Genomic DNA, 16,989 nt, shown 5'->3' on the forward strand with positions numbered 1-16,989 from the left:
TGGAGACTAAGGAACTTCTTGATTCTTTCCTAAGGCAGATTATCTTTGGAATGACTTCCCTCTAACTCTGGAAAATGTGTTTTGAAGTTCCAGGCTTATGTTTTCATGTCAAGCATATTATATTCCATATGCCCCTTGAATCGATCAATTTATAATCTAAAGTTTCTGAACTACGACTTTTGTTGATTTTTCTGAGAATAATGTAGTTGCCAACACAACTATATATATGTACTCTGAAAATGACTTTGTTTTCCACATTTTCAGTTTGTGTTTTCAACGAGTAATATGGAATAACAGCTAGACAAGGTCCTTATGGTATAACACAAACCAGTCTTAGAAGGACTCTAAGTAGCTTCTGATTATTTAAGTGGGTAAACTATTTCCTAACATGATTTATTTACCAGAGTATGAAGAATATCATGCAAATAGGTGGTTCTCATTACCAGCACTTAATAATCTTAATAATCTGAATGATAACAGAAAATATTTTAATCTAGAGAATGGACATCTAGAGGTCCCAAGTTTTCATCCCTGCCAGCTTTGTCACCATGGTCCTACTTTTAGTTTCTAAGAAGATTGCGCTTTATTCATCTTTATAATGGTTTCTTTCAGCCTCACTCATGAAGTTAACCAGCAATGCTTTGGGATGCTCACCTTAAATGTTTTGCACTGTTCTTGTATCTCATTATTTGTTGGCGAGATGGCCAACAGGGTCAGTAATGTTGCTTAGCTTCTCATAAACATTCAAAATGTTTTTCTTAGGCAGTTCTAGTTGTTTACCCTGGGTTAAGAGAAAGAGAAAATGCAGGTTAAATAGAAAAGTACAATCATCTTTCTTCAAGTTTGAACTTTTTCAAAAATATGTTTAATTTTTAATTATATTGTTTCTTGAAATTACAAAGCTTTAGTTATATAGTGTATATTTATAATACTAAATTATAAAATATTTTTATGTGTTTTAGTTGTATTTTTAGTAGCATGAACAGCTACTTTAAAAGTCAAAAATTCTTATAGAAAAATAGGTAACATCATGATAGTCGGCTTTTTTATTTCTGAATATCGTATCCTGAATTCTGAATACTGCTCCTCTTATCCTGATACTGGATTTTGCCCTACTGCTATCTTGTTGATCAGCTTTGCTCGGAGCATTCCCAGATAATATTTGAATAAATTAATACAAGTTAGAATTGAAGAAATTCTGGTTGAGCTACTGTGAGTTGCTTTGCTCATAAAAGTGTCCTGATTAAAGTCAAATCTTATGAGTTCTCTGTTTTATTTTTAAATTTTTTTAGAGATGAATTACTAATAGCCACATGCATGTTACATTTACATTAATAAAAGCATATGTCAAACACATTTCTTTTTGTGGAATGAAAGTGTTATATATCTTACCCCAGCAGTGCATCATGTTTTTAATGCCAGCTTGCTCTTACATCATAGCTGCTGTTAAGAGCCAGGATACATTCATGCTAAAATGAAGACTGTTATGAAAGAGGAGAGTAAGAGTGTGGAGTACTGTGTAGTGAGTAGTTGCCATATAATTGTGCTAAGACTTAGTGAACGTACATCTGAGAATGCCCAGTGGTTCAGCTCTTCTCTCCTGTGAACTAACAGCCAGATTGTTTGTAATTTCCCATGCTATTTAAAACAGGGTTCTCATGTATCAGCCATCTTCTGTAAGGGTGCCCAGTGTGACTTCGGTTGATCCTGCTGCTATTCCGCCTTCATTAACAGACTACTCAGTACCATTCCACCACACGCCAATATCAAGCATGTCATCAGACTTGCCAGGTATGTGGAGAGTTTTTGTTGTTTTTATTTTTTTAATCAAATTTTATCATTTTTTAAAAATCTTAATCAGTGGAGCAAATAAATTTCAAAATTTTAAATAAAAGTGGTAAAGAAATTTGAAGTCCTCATGTAAAAGTAATATCTATTTTGCATCATATTCAGTTGTTGTCATTGTAACTACTAAGAAATCTATAGATTTCTGATGGTAGGGAATATAAGATAATAGAAGGAAAATTTTATAGACTGTATTCTCCCTTATAGAGAATTTGTGCTTAGACTTCTTGGTTTATTTATCATAGAAGCTTCACAGTTTAGGGAGAGTATTTTCTCATACTCTTCTTGGTAGTCTGTTCTTTCTCAGTAGCCTATCAGAACTCCCCAATATACTGATGTTTTGAGGGGCCAGTTTTGCCTGCTAGCTGTACCCGGTGGATTTCCTCCCAAAAGAATAGAATCTATCATGTGTTTCTCTAGATCTTAATATTTGGAGATTACTATAGTATTAGAATATGCAATCAAGGGCATATTATAAAATTTAAAGGCTTCTCCCTTTACTCTTCTTCCTTCTCTCCATAGCCATTGTTTTTGCTTAAATTTTTGTCAGTTAAAAGCAAGATAGAATCAGTGCCTCTTCCATTCATGGCTTCACTTTTCTCTGAAGGCCCTATATACTTCCTTCTTCTGTTATCAATTTTCTTTTATGGAATTGTAAAATTGATTTTGATGTGGTTTATTTTTCTTTTTGCCCTTTGTTTTAGGCACAATGCTTATTTTGTTGGGCAAAATTTGTGCTATTGAAACAGTTAACCCTAACCCTAGCCCAATATAATTTTGCCACTTGAAATTAGATTATTTGAATAAAATTTAGTGGTAACGAATAAATTAAAATAGTACCCATCAAAAGGAGCTTTAAAGAAAAAAACTACTTTTTGCTTCTAAAATATGTTTACTGGATATTTAATTTGTACCAGGTATATATTTGTACCAGTTAAAAAGTATTTGTTGTATATAAAGGCTGATGCTGAGATATGGTGAGGTTTTATGGACCATGACAAAGATGGAAACTCAAATATTTCTAATTCCTAATGGTCTATGTTGCTTTACCTTGGCTGTGTTGAAGAGTCTTCCATGTATTGTCTTACTATATGTTATAAATAAGCATCCCTGAAGAATTTGTTTCCTTAAGATCTTGAATTAAAAACTAATCCTGAAAAAATAGTGAACTTTTCAGTTTATTGAAGTGGCTCAGGTTATTTAGCAATAGCATAGACACAATTTACAAATAAATCACTTGCCCTGGTAGTTTTCAAATGATGTGGGTCTGGATGAATTTTTTAAGTTGGGAGAATTTACATTATTTCAGAATGTGATCTTATAAAGTGATATTTTACATCTTTAAAAAAGTGTGTGGTTTTGAGAAAAATGTAGTGTAAAATTAGTCTAATCTGTGTATTTGGGAAAATGCATTCCAAGCTGGTATTGAGGATACAACACTAATATATGGGACTGATGTTTAACCAATATCTGGTTGCTAAAAGTTTGAGAAACTTTCTTAGCAGTTGATAAACTAACTAGAATAGTTTCAATTATCCTTTATAAGAATGACTGGTTTATTGTCGAGTGTGAGTTATGAAGCAGTTATTACGTCCAAATAGTTTATATTTTATTTTTATTATTAACTTGCTCTTTATAACTAGTAGTCACTTTTGTTTTATTCTTGTGTATGATTTTTATGTCATTAGTCATAATGTAGAATTTGGGTATTGATAAATTTAATAATTTTATAATAAAATATTAAATAGAACACCAAGAATGAAAGGATAAGAAAGTTTTAATACATTTCTTAACATTCTTTTTAAACATCATAAATATGAATCTTCTGAATCTGCAGGAATACAAAGAAGAAATGATATTAATAATGAACTGCAGCTTGGAACATCTTCTGATACTGTGCAACAGTGAATACAAAATTAAACATAATTTGTATTTATGGAATGGAAAACAGCTTGATTATTACAAGAAAAAAATAATGACTGCCTTATTATTGCTAGTGCCATATTGTCAGGTGCGAATGGTGCTCAACAGTTGTATCATTAAAATTTGAAAGTGCTAAACCTTTACATTTTTAATCTTGTAGCAATCATGTTTTGTGAAAGTTTATGGCGCAAGTTAAGGAAAAGTGTGTTGTCATCAATGAGGGAAAAAAACTAATGAGTCAGTTTCACTTAGTGAAGCATTTAAAGTTCAAAAATGAGAATTTTATCAGTGTTAATAAAGCAGAAACATTTAGAATGTACCATCAGAATTTTTCATAATACTTTTTAGTTAAAATAATAGATCATTTTCAACCATGAAATACAAGGGCAAAAAATATCAGTATTATATGTTACAATTGACATGATAAAATAAGGAATAACATTTTGCTGAACTTATAGAACAAGGTAGTAAAATTTTCATCACTTGATAAAACTATTAGTTCATGAGTTTTAATCTACTTAAAATGTAAAAATACAAGACTCTTGGTATGTGGTGGATTGAACCCAGGGCCTTGTGCATGCTAGGCGTGTGCTAAGTGCTCTACCTCAGACCTACATTCCCCAGTCTTTTTTCTTTTTGGAGATTATGTCATTGTGTTGCCCAAGCTGCCCTCGAACTTGGGAGCTTTCTGCCTCAACCTCCTAAGTTGCTGGGATTACAGGTGTGTGCAGCTATACCTGGAAAAAATGCAAGATTTTGATGGATGTTTAGCTTCTTATTAGAAGGAGTAACATAAAACATCACATTTTATCACATTTCACTGTTAAGTGCTTAAGACAGAGTTTCATTAAGAAATATTTACTTTAAAACCCTATTGGATTTTGTATTAACAGCACCTATGTAATGCTTAGAAGACAATCTAGGGTTTCAACACAATTTTTTTTTAAAGTCTAGATATTTTAATATGGCATTGTATAAGTCACCATATTTCAGTTATCTTTGGATGGAGTATCAAAAGATACAGATCAAGTAAATCTTTTTCACTCTTTTCTAATTGACTTGATATTTATTGGCACACAAAAAATCCCCGAAGAGACAAGCTGGATATTGAAATAATGAAAATAGGTAGAATCTTTGGATCTCAGTGGGCATCCTTTAGTGGCAATAGAGCTGCAGAAGCAGAATATTATATCAAGCGTGAATTTATGTAAGTTGAAATTATGAAATGGAAGAAGTTGAACATTTAGAAAATGAACATTTCTGAGTGATTTGGTTTCATTACACAGTATTCCATCAGAGATGTCAATACTTTCTTTAGCTTTATTTTTAAAAAAGTTAAAATGGATTGAGTAATAAACATTAAGTGATAGAACATGTAAACTATTAAAACGTAGAAACTGTTAAAAAATTAGGAAAATGTTATACCATTTGAAGCAAAACAAAAAATTAATAAAATGAGGCCAATTATATTCCAATAAACCTTTTGTGACAGCAATAGAAATTTTTCTATATAAAGCTCTGAGAAGGTATGTAACTTTAGGCTAAATTTGAATTACTGTTCAGAAGCAGGATTTACTGAACAATATCATTAATGTGAAGAGAAACTCTCTGCTTAGAAATATGTCATTTACTGATTTCAGTTTAATGGAGGAAGTCATTGGAAAGATTCATTGTAATTTCCTTTGTCCATCATAGTCTCAAACTGCTGTATTATATAGCTGGTAACCAGTGTATGAAATGAAAAACTATAGCAACATTTTAAAAATGCTTTAGGAATTGTTTCATTTTAGATAACTGGTGCTATAGTTTATATCACTTGATATGCTTACAACAGATTTTGAGATTATAAGGGAGTAAATACACTTTAAAATTTTTGAGTCAAAATTATTCATAGGGGATATTAAAAATTTTAAAAACAATCCTCACTGATAGTCTCTGCTTTGAGTAATAGTGTATATAACATCATACTTTGACTCTGTAGTTGCATTTAGGGTGACATTGAATGCCTGCATATAAAAAGCCATGTTATTGATAGACTCTGACCTGTCTTAATGGCTAGGCCTACTATGATTCCTTTTTTATTTTGAAATAATTGAAAAGAATTCAGTTACCCAAGGAGGTTTGGGGAACTGACTTCAAAGTTCATTGCTTGGTTTTTCAGATCTGAAGTTTTATTATTCTGTTCCTTTAACCCTCTTAAATGATATTCCTGGGCAACCTTTTCTACATTCCTATTTCTAAAACATAAGTGGAGAATCCCAGGTCATTGGTTTAGAGCTTAGTAAACTTGTATTAACTTTTGCTTGTTAGTGAGCAACAGTTACCAACTGCTTGCTTTGTGCGGAGTGTGGGACTGTGTACTACTCTTCATTGGCAGCAAGGGTCAGAGAGGTATCAATGAAAGAGACATCTGTTTAAGAAGTAATATTTTAGATGAACCTCAATGTGTATTTCTGAAAAATAAATGTGAATTATCTTTAAGAACCTAAGTATGTTTTTCTTTTTAATCTGAAGATCATTATCTCATCATTTTGATTGCCTCTCATTCTGTTAAATGACAAAGGAAAAATGTATGATTAGTCCTACTTCTCTGAAAATTTTTGGACTGCTTCCTTTGAGATGCTGGGAGGTGGTTTTTCCAGTTACTTTGTCAGGTTTTTATATGCATCAAATATCACTGATGTGTCACTGATAAGTGATATGGTACAGAACTTCCTATGGCAAAGTGGTAAGCATTTAACCCAGTGGTTTTGTGATTTATGATAAATACAAAATCATTTTGGAAAATAATTCTAGTCCCCAAAATATGAGTCAACTATTAACAAAACATTTTTGTTTTAGGTTTGGATTTTCTTTCCCTTATTCCAGTTGATCCCCAGGTATGTATCCTGAATTTAAGCAACTAATTTGTATTTGATTGTTATGCCATACTAACTAAAAATGACCAGTTGCATAAAATCAGGACAGTCAACTATCAGTTATTTACATTGAAGGGAAGAAAGTACTGTATAAATATTTCACAGTTTTATTTGGAGAAATAAAGTTACTATTTTTCAATTTATAATTTTTTGTCTTTAATACCTAAGCTTTTAATCATACTTTATTGAGATTAATCAGTATTTGATTAGATTGAGTGGAAGCAGTGCCAGGTGGCTGAGGATTAAGGTTTTAAAGGTAAAATTTTATCAATAAAAACTTAATCTTGCTTGGCGCGCTGACACACACCTGTAATCCCAGTGGCTTGGGAGGCTGAGGCAGGAGGATCACAAGTTCAAAGTCAGCCTCAGCAACTTAGACCCTGTCCTTAAATAAGAAAACAGGCTAGGATGTGGCTAAATGGTAAAAGTGCCCCAGGGTTCAGTCTCCAGTTCCCCAAAACAGAAACTTACTATATACATAAATAACAGCTAAAGCTTGTTAAATAGACTTGACTTGCCAACTTAATTCTCCATTGTTTGAAGGAAAACCATCAGACATTAGGAATACCTCAGTGAAAAGGTGTGATGTGCCTATTTTCTCTCAAAGATAAGCATTTCTGTTAGCTCCCAGTTCCAGCCCTTCAGACTGTTCAGTGAGCATGGATTCCATTCACATGCTTAGAGCTCTAGCAGAGGAAAATTAGGGAAAGAAAACAGCCAGAAAGAGACTTTGAGAGCAGGTATAATGACTAGTGGGGCAAAGGATGAACCATAGACCCCTACTTCATGGGTTGCTCAGCATCAACTATCTACAGGTCTGTTATGAGCCTCCTGTAATTTATTAATCTGAACACAAACAGCACTGGGAACTTGGACCTCAAATAATGAACAGACTGAGGAATTTCTTGTCACCTTTAGTTGATTTAGTAGATTCTATAGCAAGGATATCTATTTTTCTAGGATATGGATTTTTCAGACTTAAAGGTTACCAATTTTTGTGAAGTCCTTTAGAAAAAATTATATTAGAGCCTGAGATTATTATTTCATAGCTCTGTTTGCCTCGGTGAGTGTCAGGCTGATTACATAAGTTGGTAGATGAATGAGATTGTGCCTTCCATTTACTATAGAATCCTTAGGTTTTCCTGCTTTAGTTCCATATTGCCCCTTAATATCTATTGTCTTTATGTAGATATATAGATAAGGGTTAGAAGTAAAATGGTTATAACTGGAGTATAACAATTCAAGGCGAGGAAGTACATGGAGGATGGGACTATAGCATCCACTCATTGTATAAATGAAGAGGGGTGTGTTTTTACTGTCAGGTAGTAAAAACCAACCTGAAAAGTAGTAAGAATAAAATCATAAGTTTCTGGAATTTTCCCCTGACTTTTTAGTAACAACTTTTTAGAGAAGTTAGAAATTGATTTGATTTTAGAGAAGAATTTGTAGTATCCAATGATTCAACTATCTTCAGAGCTACTTAGAAGCTTTTTAAAATTACTTTCTCCCCCTTATAACGTCCCTTGAATCTCTTTGTGTGTGGCATTCATTTTATTAATATATCAAGAATTTTCCATCCAAAACATTAAATAACTTTCTCTGTTGAAAGACAGCCTAAACTTGGTGCTGTTATTCCCATTTTATTTATGGGCTTTGAAGATCATGGAGTCTAAACAATTTCAGTTTTAAATGACCATTTCATAAGTTAGTGGTTCTAAGAATGAATTGAATGATATATAGAATATATAATACCAATCAGATATCCTTACTGACCTTTCAGTCTGTATCCAGACCCACTTAGGATAGTGAGTTGCTAATTATTTTGTTAAAGTAAGTATGGTTGTTTCTCTTATAACGTATTCTACTATGATCATTTAAATGTTTATCCCTTGTTTCTCTCCATTTCTCTTGGTCAGTATTATAGACTCTCACACTTTAGATTTGTCTTTGGGGGTAATTAGCAGCCTGTATGGTAAGGTGACTTGAAATGTGAACACTGGTGAGGAATGTCAAGCAAGCATTTTAAGATTAGATTAGATCTTCATTAAGATGCATTCCAAAGTTTTGTGATTATATGATTTCCTGCCTGAGCATTCCTTGTAGTCTCCATTTTAGAATGAATGTTGGCATTTTTATTACACAAGTAGTGTTCTATGTGTATGTACAGAGGAGTCCAGCCCCATCATTCTGCTGCTCACTCTTAATATTCACTCTTACTCATAAAGGGTCTGTTTGATACTGAATTTTGGAAAATGGTTGAGCTTTTCATTAGCATTTTTGCTTGAAAAATAAGTGCTTATCAGCCTTTTATATTGTGGTTTAAACCTTGTCTAAATATACTTAGTGACCAATTAAGAATGAATCATAATTGTGGGGCCAATATTTAATACTCAGTGATTTCAGTTATTGTTGACATTACTTGTTCTTTTACCTCTGTATGCGGTCAACAAACAAGTTTCACATGTTCTTGATTTGAGAGAATCAAGAATATGATGCATTCACTGAAGAATGTAAACTAGCTAGCTAAATTCAGGCCATCTTCCACCCAGAGATGTGAAGTTTAAAGGTATCTTTAAATTCAAGGGCGATTTAAATATGTGACTATCACTTGTGCATATCTAACAGTTTCTAGTCTATTTATTTAAAACCAATGTAGCCTCTTCCTCATCGGCATCATTGTTTGTTTCAAGCAGTACTGTCCTCCTATGTTTTTGGATAGTCTCACCTCACCCTTAACAGCAAGCAGTACGTCCGTCACCACCACCAGCCCCCATGAAAGCAGTACTCATGTTAGTTCATCCAGCAGCAGAAGTGAGACAGGGGTCATAACCAGCAGTGGAAGTAACATTCCTGACATCATCTCATTGGACTAAAGGCGGACTCATTTGATTCTGGGAATCATTCATCAAAACTGCTCTTTCTTGGATCTCTGGTCCATGGATGCTATTTTTTTGGCAATTTAATATTTATTGAAACGTCAAATGGATTCTTTTGCTTTCTGAGAGATGAACCCAGATGACTGAAGCAAGAACCAAATGACACACAAGGACTTTTCGTATTCATGTTGAGCATCAGATACATTTCAGCCATAACAGTGTCTTCTTGAGCAGTGGATTTCAATTTCATGCATTACTGGATGGATTCTACAAGGCAGTTTAAAGGTGTTTTTTTGAGGGGGGGGTATAATAAACAGCAATAAAAATTATGTAAATATTTAAACTTTTCTAATTAAAAAAGATGTAATCACTGATTCTAAAATGACAGCAACTTCTGTTTAATCCAATGTGAAAGAAAAAATATATGGAAAGAAGTCATGTTTGCTAAATGAGTCTTTTCCATGGAGATTTATTTTTTTGTTGCAGTAATGAAATTTTGATAAGTGGCCAAAGCTTGAGTTTCACTATTCTTTCACTCTTCATGATTCCATCAAAGAAAAATGGCCTTTGTGGTGTTCTTTTTTCCCTGGTTGTCATTTACATTTTGATTCTGTTTGCTCATGAATGCAGAGGAAGTTCTAGGATTTGGCTGCTCTTTATTAGTGATTATGTCTAAGAACACTATGCAGATTCTGCCCTGACATGATGTATTATTTTTGGTAACTGTACATTCTCATTCTAGAGTTTTCTATAAATTTAAGGCTTGCCTTCTTAAAAAATTCTATGCAGCCTTTGAATGAAATATTTTTGAGGTAAGGTGTGGCTAGAAAGTTTGTTCGAATTTTCTTTCCAGTGTCTAGAAATGTTGATAGGAGTGGAAGGACAGATTTAGGGAAGGTGGAAAGAACAAAATTTAGTCTCTCCCTAAGAATTTAATTTGCTCATTGGTTTTATAGGAAAATATACAAATCACTGTTGAAACTGTTCACATTTTAGGGGCAGTGACATAAAAATTGTTTTAGGTCTTCAGTCATATTTTTTTGCCAGTGTAATTTCTGTCTCATGGAATGATTTTCAAAAGGAAAAGACAATAGCGAGGAAAGGGGACATTATTAATTTCTTTTTTCCTTTTTTTCAGTCTTTCTTTAAACCACAAAAGATGAAACAAAATGAGAAATGTTTGAACTGAACAGTGAGGAAGGGTTTGGGAGAGGGGCATGAAGCCCACTTCATGTCTCATTCCATGGTATCCAAAAACACTCCACCCCTCTAGCTTTACTGGGTCCACTTTGAAAACCACTCTCCTATCATTTGTTTGATTTTAAACCACTCATAAACTGGGTTTTCCTTGTAGAGAAACATTTTTATCCAAATTTTATACTTTATTTCATTTGGCTTCTTAAATTATCTAGAAGCTAGCATTTTCTTATGTTGAGCGTTCCCTCCTAGGCTGTGTTCACTTTTCATAGCTAGTCTGACAGTCTCCTTCTCAAGCAGAGGTGCCCAGAGGAGGGCTGTCCACTTGCAGTTTAACGAGGACACCTTGCTTCAGAATTGGTGCAACTCCAGGGAGCTCCCTGCTTGGGTTTTGATGCTCTCTCAAGTTTTCATGGCATTTGTTGCCTCTTTTCGTGTTCTGTAATGTGTGATTTTCCACATTATACCTTCTTTGGCTCCGTCATCCACTTATTTAATGTAGTATCCCTTTGTGTGGGCTGCATGTTAAAGACATGGAAAAGCAAAGTCAGCCCTGACTCTTGGAGCACTAGTTGCACCATAGTTGCCAGTTTTATCTTTTAACTGTTAGGTTTCAATCCAGACTACAGTCTTATTTTTGGTCCAGATACAGAGAACTACTTATTGGTAGGATTTCGTGTTGCTGCTGTAAGTACAGATGCAATTTCTGTTAACTCTGTAATCAGAAAAAGTAACTTGATTTGTGTGGTATAATTTGTTAACAAAGAAATAATGCATATTTGTTATCATTTTGTGACCCTTTAGATTCTTGGAAACTCCTTTTCTCCCAGTTGAATCAGCAAAGTTTTATAAAGTAATGAAAATATTAATACTTTACTTGGTTCTTGTAACTGATAACCTCTCCTTTTGTAGTTGTGATGTTTCCTTGTTACTGTTTTATGTGAACAGTTTTAGTGTTCATTTTTGGTGCTTTACACTGAACTTATGTATAAATTTTTATTTTACCTCAGGCAACTAACACTTTTGAAAATATACTTTCAAGTTTTTAATGTTGGGCTTACCTTTTGTAGATGTCTTTGAAGATACTTTTTGGTGTGCTTTTGGCACTATGACAACAACATGGTTTGTAAGCTATTACCCTTGATTTAATATGTTCACTTTAATTATTTTTACAAAGATCCTGATAGCAGTGTATTTTGCTAACCCAGATTCTGCTTAACAAAGTATAATGGAATAAAAAGCTGTTACTTAGAAGTCAGCCAGTCAGTCATTATTTGGAGTATCTTGTTTAAGGAAAGGAGCTGTAATTACTACTTTTATAGTCTTTTAACCAACTTGTATTTTTACCTTTCTTCACTTAGAAATAGGGAAGGCTTCTCTTGCTTTGGTACGTCCTGCAGAATATCTGGTGCTGACTGTAGCTGCTCGCCTAGAGCCACTTACACTCACCCACTTTTCACCCCTAGGGGATCCATTTTAGGATCTTATTCCATTTCTGCCCTGAAGTTATAAATACTTGGCATCTGTTCTACAATAAATGTAAAGGCCAAATGAAATAGTTGTGATGAATTCAGGTTATGTGGCATCTATCTGATAACATGTTCCAGGATAAAAATACAATATGTAGGTAAGAGATAGCAGATAGCAAGTGTAATTCAGTTGATCCATAACTCCTGGTTTAAAACAAGGTTCTTTAGGATAGTATTAAGAAATCTGAAGAAAAGTAAGATGTTGAATTTTAATTAAAGTTGAACAGAAACTATTTTGACTTTGATATACCTTCAAACCAATCCTAGACACTCACCATCTAATAACCTCCTTTCTTCTTTTGCCAGTAAAGTTACATTTGTGCTTTTAACTGTTAAGGTTTTTACAGAGCATTGGTTTAGTTGTCAGGTATTCTTTTCTCCCCAGCCTTCATTGGCTAAAAAGTAATTGTTTCCAATTATTTCTAGTTCTTTGGAATATCATAATGAATTTTTTTCCTAGTTGTTTTCACCTTAGAAAATGTAAAGTAGTACCCCATTATAACTTAAGGGTGACATTGGACTTAGTGGCACTGGGTTCATGTGATTTGAGAGCTTGGTAGTGTCATTTTGATGGGTGATTGATGGTTCCACCTAATTCCCATCTGTTCTGCTACAGTTCTACATGCATACAATGAAACTTATAGAAAAGAATTTAAGAATTCTGCTTTTTAAGAGTCTCATGCCTCCTATCAAATAAATGACTGGTTTGTATGACTCCCACTCCCCCCCCCCCCTTTTTTTTTGTTAGGAACCACACTGCAATTTCTAGAAAAAACAAAGTTTTATTAAAATATTTGCCCATTCTTCTTTAATGATTGTCTGGTTCACTGATTTTTTATTCTTGTTTATGTCAGTGGTATATGCTCATTGTAGAAATGTAGATGGTACAGAAAAGAACAACAAAAATTGCCCCTAAGTCCATCACTAGAGAGAAGAGATTCACATTAAATATTTTTGCATATTTCTTGCCAGACTCTTTGCTGCTTATGCATTTTTATATATAATTTGTACCTTGTTTTTTCCCTCAATCTATAGGCATTCTTCCTTGTCATTAAAAACTCTGTCAACCATTATTAAGTCCATGATATTCCATTGTGTGTCTCTATCACAATTCATATAACCTTTCCCCATAGGACATTTTAGATTTGTGCATAAATTATTTCTTAGGATAAATTCCTAGAGGTGTGATTTCTGGGTCAAGGATATGAACATTTTTGTGGTTCTTGATTCATGCCACCTTTCCAGACAGTTGTTGTCATTTATACTCCACCAAGAGGTGTGAGAAGGGCTGCATAGTGTATTTTCCAAGAACACATTTATCTTTATGCAGCCATCTGCACTCAGATCCTCAGCTCTTCTGAGCCTGGTGAACTGGGCTAAGGATAATTGGAAGATACTTTCCCAGGATTTCTCAGTTTTAAATATACAGTTGTCCCAATTATCTGGGGAGACTGCTTCCAGAGCTGCCCCACCCAGTACTAACAAGCACAGATGTTACCTCTTATATAAGAGGACATTGTACTAATATAATCTGTGTACATCCACCCATACACTTTAAATCATCTCTAGATTATTTATAATACCTAATGTAATATAAAAGCTGTATAAATAGTTATGCTTTCTTTTTAAATAATAATAAGAAAAAGCCTGTATGTGCTCAGTACAGATGCAGTCCTGCTTCCCCCAAATGTTTAGTTGAATCCACTGATGCAGGTCCTATGGGTATGGAAGGTTAACTGAATTTTTCTGACAAGTTCTAGAAACATCTCCATATGTATATCCAACTGATTTTTCACATAGTTTTACTTGCACTGTGCAGTAGCAAAAATATTGGTCAGACTACACTTTGGTTTTTTTTTTTTTTTTTTTAATAAACAATTTGTGCCTAGGGCCAGCCCTTAGTAGCAGCTTTCTTTTTCCTCTTGTAGGCTCCATTGTGGCCTTTCTGATCTCCCTAAAGCCAGTAGGATCTGCTGAGACAAAGGCAGTCCAACCCAAACTGGAAAAGTGGTAAGGCTAAAACAAAACAGGGCCAAGCTCTGCCCGTTTCACTTTGCATTCTTTTATGTTGCCAATCAGATCTTATTCTTGGTGTTCAAGGGTGGCTATGGAGAAAGAAAACAGATTGCTATGTTCATATTAGAGGTGTAAGTAGCATTTTCTCAACTGGCATAGTACGTTCATTATTTCCCAAACTGCTTTTCATTTCCGAATGGTTTATAAAGCTTCCTTTATTCTGTGTTCTAGAAGCTTAACTATCCTAAATTAAGGAGCATGTTGTTTCAAAATGGAATATGTCTCTTATTTTAGCCTTCATCAAACTATTCAACAGATGTTTAATGTTTTTCTTATGTCTGGGATAAAGTAATTATAAAAGATCTAATTGAAGCCTTCAAAGGGCTTATCTAGTTTTTAAAAAACAAGAATTCTTACCTAGTATTAGGTTTTGTGTGCTAACTTTACTACAGTGTGTCTCATTCCTTATAATAGCTTTTCACTTTACAAATGGACTAACAGATTTAGTAAGTTCACCAACATCTTAGTGAGTAGTGGGCTTGGGATTCTGGCCCAAACCTACCTCAGAAGCCCTTTGACTAAGCTGAAGTGACATTAATTAGCTATGGTTTTTAGGAAACTCATGGAAATCTAGACGAAACTGGTTTTCAGATCCTGGCCAAAGTAGTTAGGAACAAGTGGACTCAAGTTCCAGAATTCACTGCATAGCTTCAGAAATAAGTGCCAGTCCGAGACTAGAGATAATGGGGCTGTTATGCTTTTATCCTGTTACAGGTTGAAGGATAATAGTGCTGTTTACCAGCCGGGAGGCAGTTGTGGTTAGTCCTTTAGAGGAGACAATGATGAGTTTCTTAGATCACCTGTGGAGCTCATCCCTGGGTTTTGTACAGACTTTCCAAAGTTCAGCCCTTCCTTGTCCTGCATCTCACCTTCGCTCTCCTCTGGGCTGTGCATGCTCTAATCCCTTGCGGTTGCCTGTTGGCTCCTTCCTCCCTGCTTAGCTCTGTCTCAGCCTTTCCTTTCCTTCTCTTCACTGCCTTGCCATGACAGATTTGCTCTCATTTCCCTGTGGCTCTCACTAGTGTGGGCTACATCTGCATTTAGTGTTTGCTGCCCTTTGTCCTTGTGGAAATGCCTTTGTCAGTAGTCTCTGCCTGTGAAGACTCTTGTGCAACAGAAGGCATTGGAATTTGCCTGATAGATAACAGTAATGAGAATTTGTTGGAATTATTTCCAGTTTACAAATGTGGAAACAGATTCTAAGAGGGTAAAGGATTTGTCTATGGCCAACTGCTAAGTGGGGAGTCAGGTTTCAGACCCAGTTTTAACCACGTTCCCAGGCCCTTCCTAATGATTTTATTTTATTTTATTGTTGGTTGTTTTAGTGATGGAGATTGAACCTGGTGCATTGCACATGCTAAGCTTGTAATCTACCACTGGGCCATACCCCCAGCTTTCAATTATTTTATTTTAAAAGTAAGTGTTTCTTAGATATTTTCTATCATATCACCCTGTTTATATACTGTGTGGGATTTATCACACCTGCGATTTTATGTATTGGTTCACCATGTATTGTGTCTATTAGATTGTAAGCTCCTTGAGGGCAGAGATGATATTTCATTGCACCCCAGATTCTAATGTGGTAAATGGTGCGTAGTAGATGCTCAATAAATATTTGTGAATGAAGAAATGATGGATACCCATTTGCATTTGACTTATGCTCCCTGTGGAAATTTGATATCTGTTGAAAATAGAATACCCAAGCAGCAGATATTTACCAAGACAGGAAAGCTTGAGAGAAGGTGCATATTTGGGGTAGGTAGTAGAGGTGCTGAAGAGTCAAAGGAAGCAGCACCTTCACTTTCTAGGCTGTTGCAGCTTACAGGGGCAAAGAGCAGTTAGTAAGTGCAGGGTACACAGTGCAGATCATGTACAAGTAGATGTTTTAGTAAACCTGAGAGTCTTAAGTGACCTCTTGTGGACCCAACCTACTATGTATATAAGGCTGGGGAAATTCTGCATGTAGTCTAGATTATGTATTGAGAACCACCTCATCTGCATCAGGTACACCATGCTCAGTTACAGAGTATAATTGTTGAAGCCAGAAGCACGTGGTAGCACATGCTTATAATCCTAGTGACTCCAAAGGCTGAGGCAGGAGGATTGCAAATTGAAGACTTGCCTCAGCATCTTAGGAAGACCCTATCTTGAGTAAAAAAAGGAGTAGGGATGTCATTCAGTGGTCAAGCACCTCTGTTTAATCCCCAGTGCACCCCCCCCCCCCCGCCAAAAAAAATGTATTTATCTCAATCTCTTGATGCTAATAACCTGACCCAAATATTGGATTTGATGCATTGTAACTGAAACAAGAATTGGTTAACCTGATGTCACTGGAATCCATTCCCACATGCTATTGTATGAACTACAAGCAAGTACTACAACGCCATAAAAAGAACCCCCCCTCCCATTAGCAATCACTTCCCATTCCCCCATCTGCACCTCCCAGCTCTAGGTAACCATGATATACTTTACACATGTGCTTTTCTGAGCATTTCATTACATTGAATCATGTCCTATATGGTTTCTTGTCACCATTTACTTTCATTTGACCTAGGGCTTCAAAGTTCATCCATGCTGAGCCTCCTTTATTCCTTTTTATGGTCAAATAATGATATGGTATGGATA

General features: G+C 34.8%; 1 protein-coding gene across 5 annotated transcripts in view; it reads left to right on the forward strand.

Moving 5' to 3' along the window:
• Pias2 (protein inhibitor of activated STAT 2) overlaps positions 1–15,994 on the forward strand; it is a 92,786-nt gene extending 76,792 nt beyond the window's left edge. For 2 of the 5 annotated variants that reach the window (XM_071602789.1, XM_027935625.2), the window contains 3 exons: positions 1,652–1,791; positions 6,610–6,647; positions 9,377–15,994. In XM_071602789.1, the coding sequence (XP_071458890.1) occupies positions 1,652–1,791; positions 6,610–6,647; positions 9,377–9,559 (361 nt within the window). In that variant the 3' untranslated portion in view covers positions 9,560–15,994. The other 3 variants (XR_011704809.1, XM_071602790.1, XM_027935627.3) reach the window with 3 other exon arrangements.
• The last annotated feature ends 995 nt before the right edge of the window (positions 15,995–16,989 follow it).

The sequence above is a fragment of the Marmota flaviventris genome, chromosome 16, assembly GCF_047511675.1.
Source record: "Marmota flaviventris isolate mMarFla1 chromosome 16, mMarFla1.hap1, whole genome shotgun sequence".
Classification (NCBI taxonomy): Eukaryota; Metazoa; Chordata; class Mammalia; order Rodentia; family Sciuridae; genus Marmota; species Marmota flaviventris.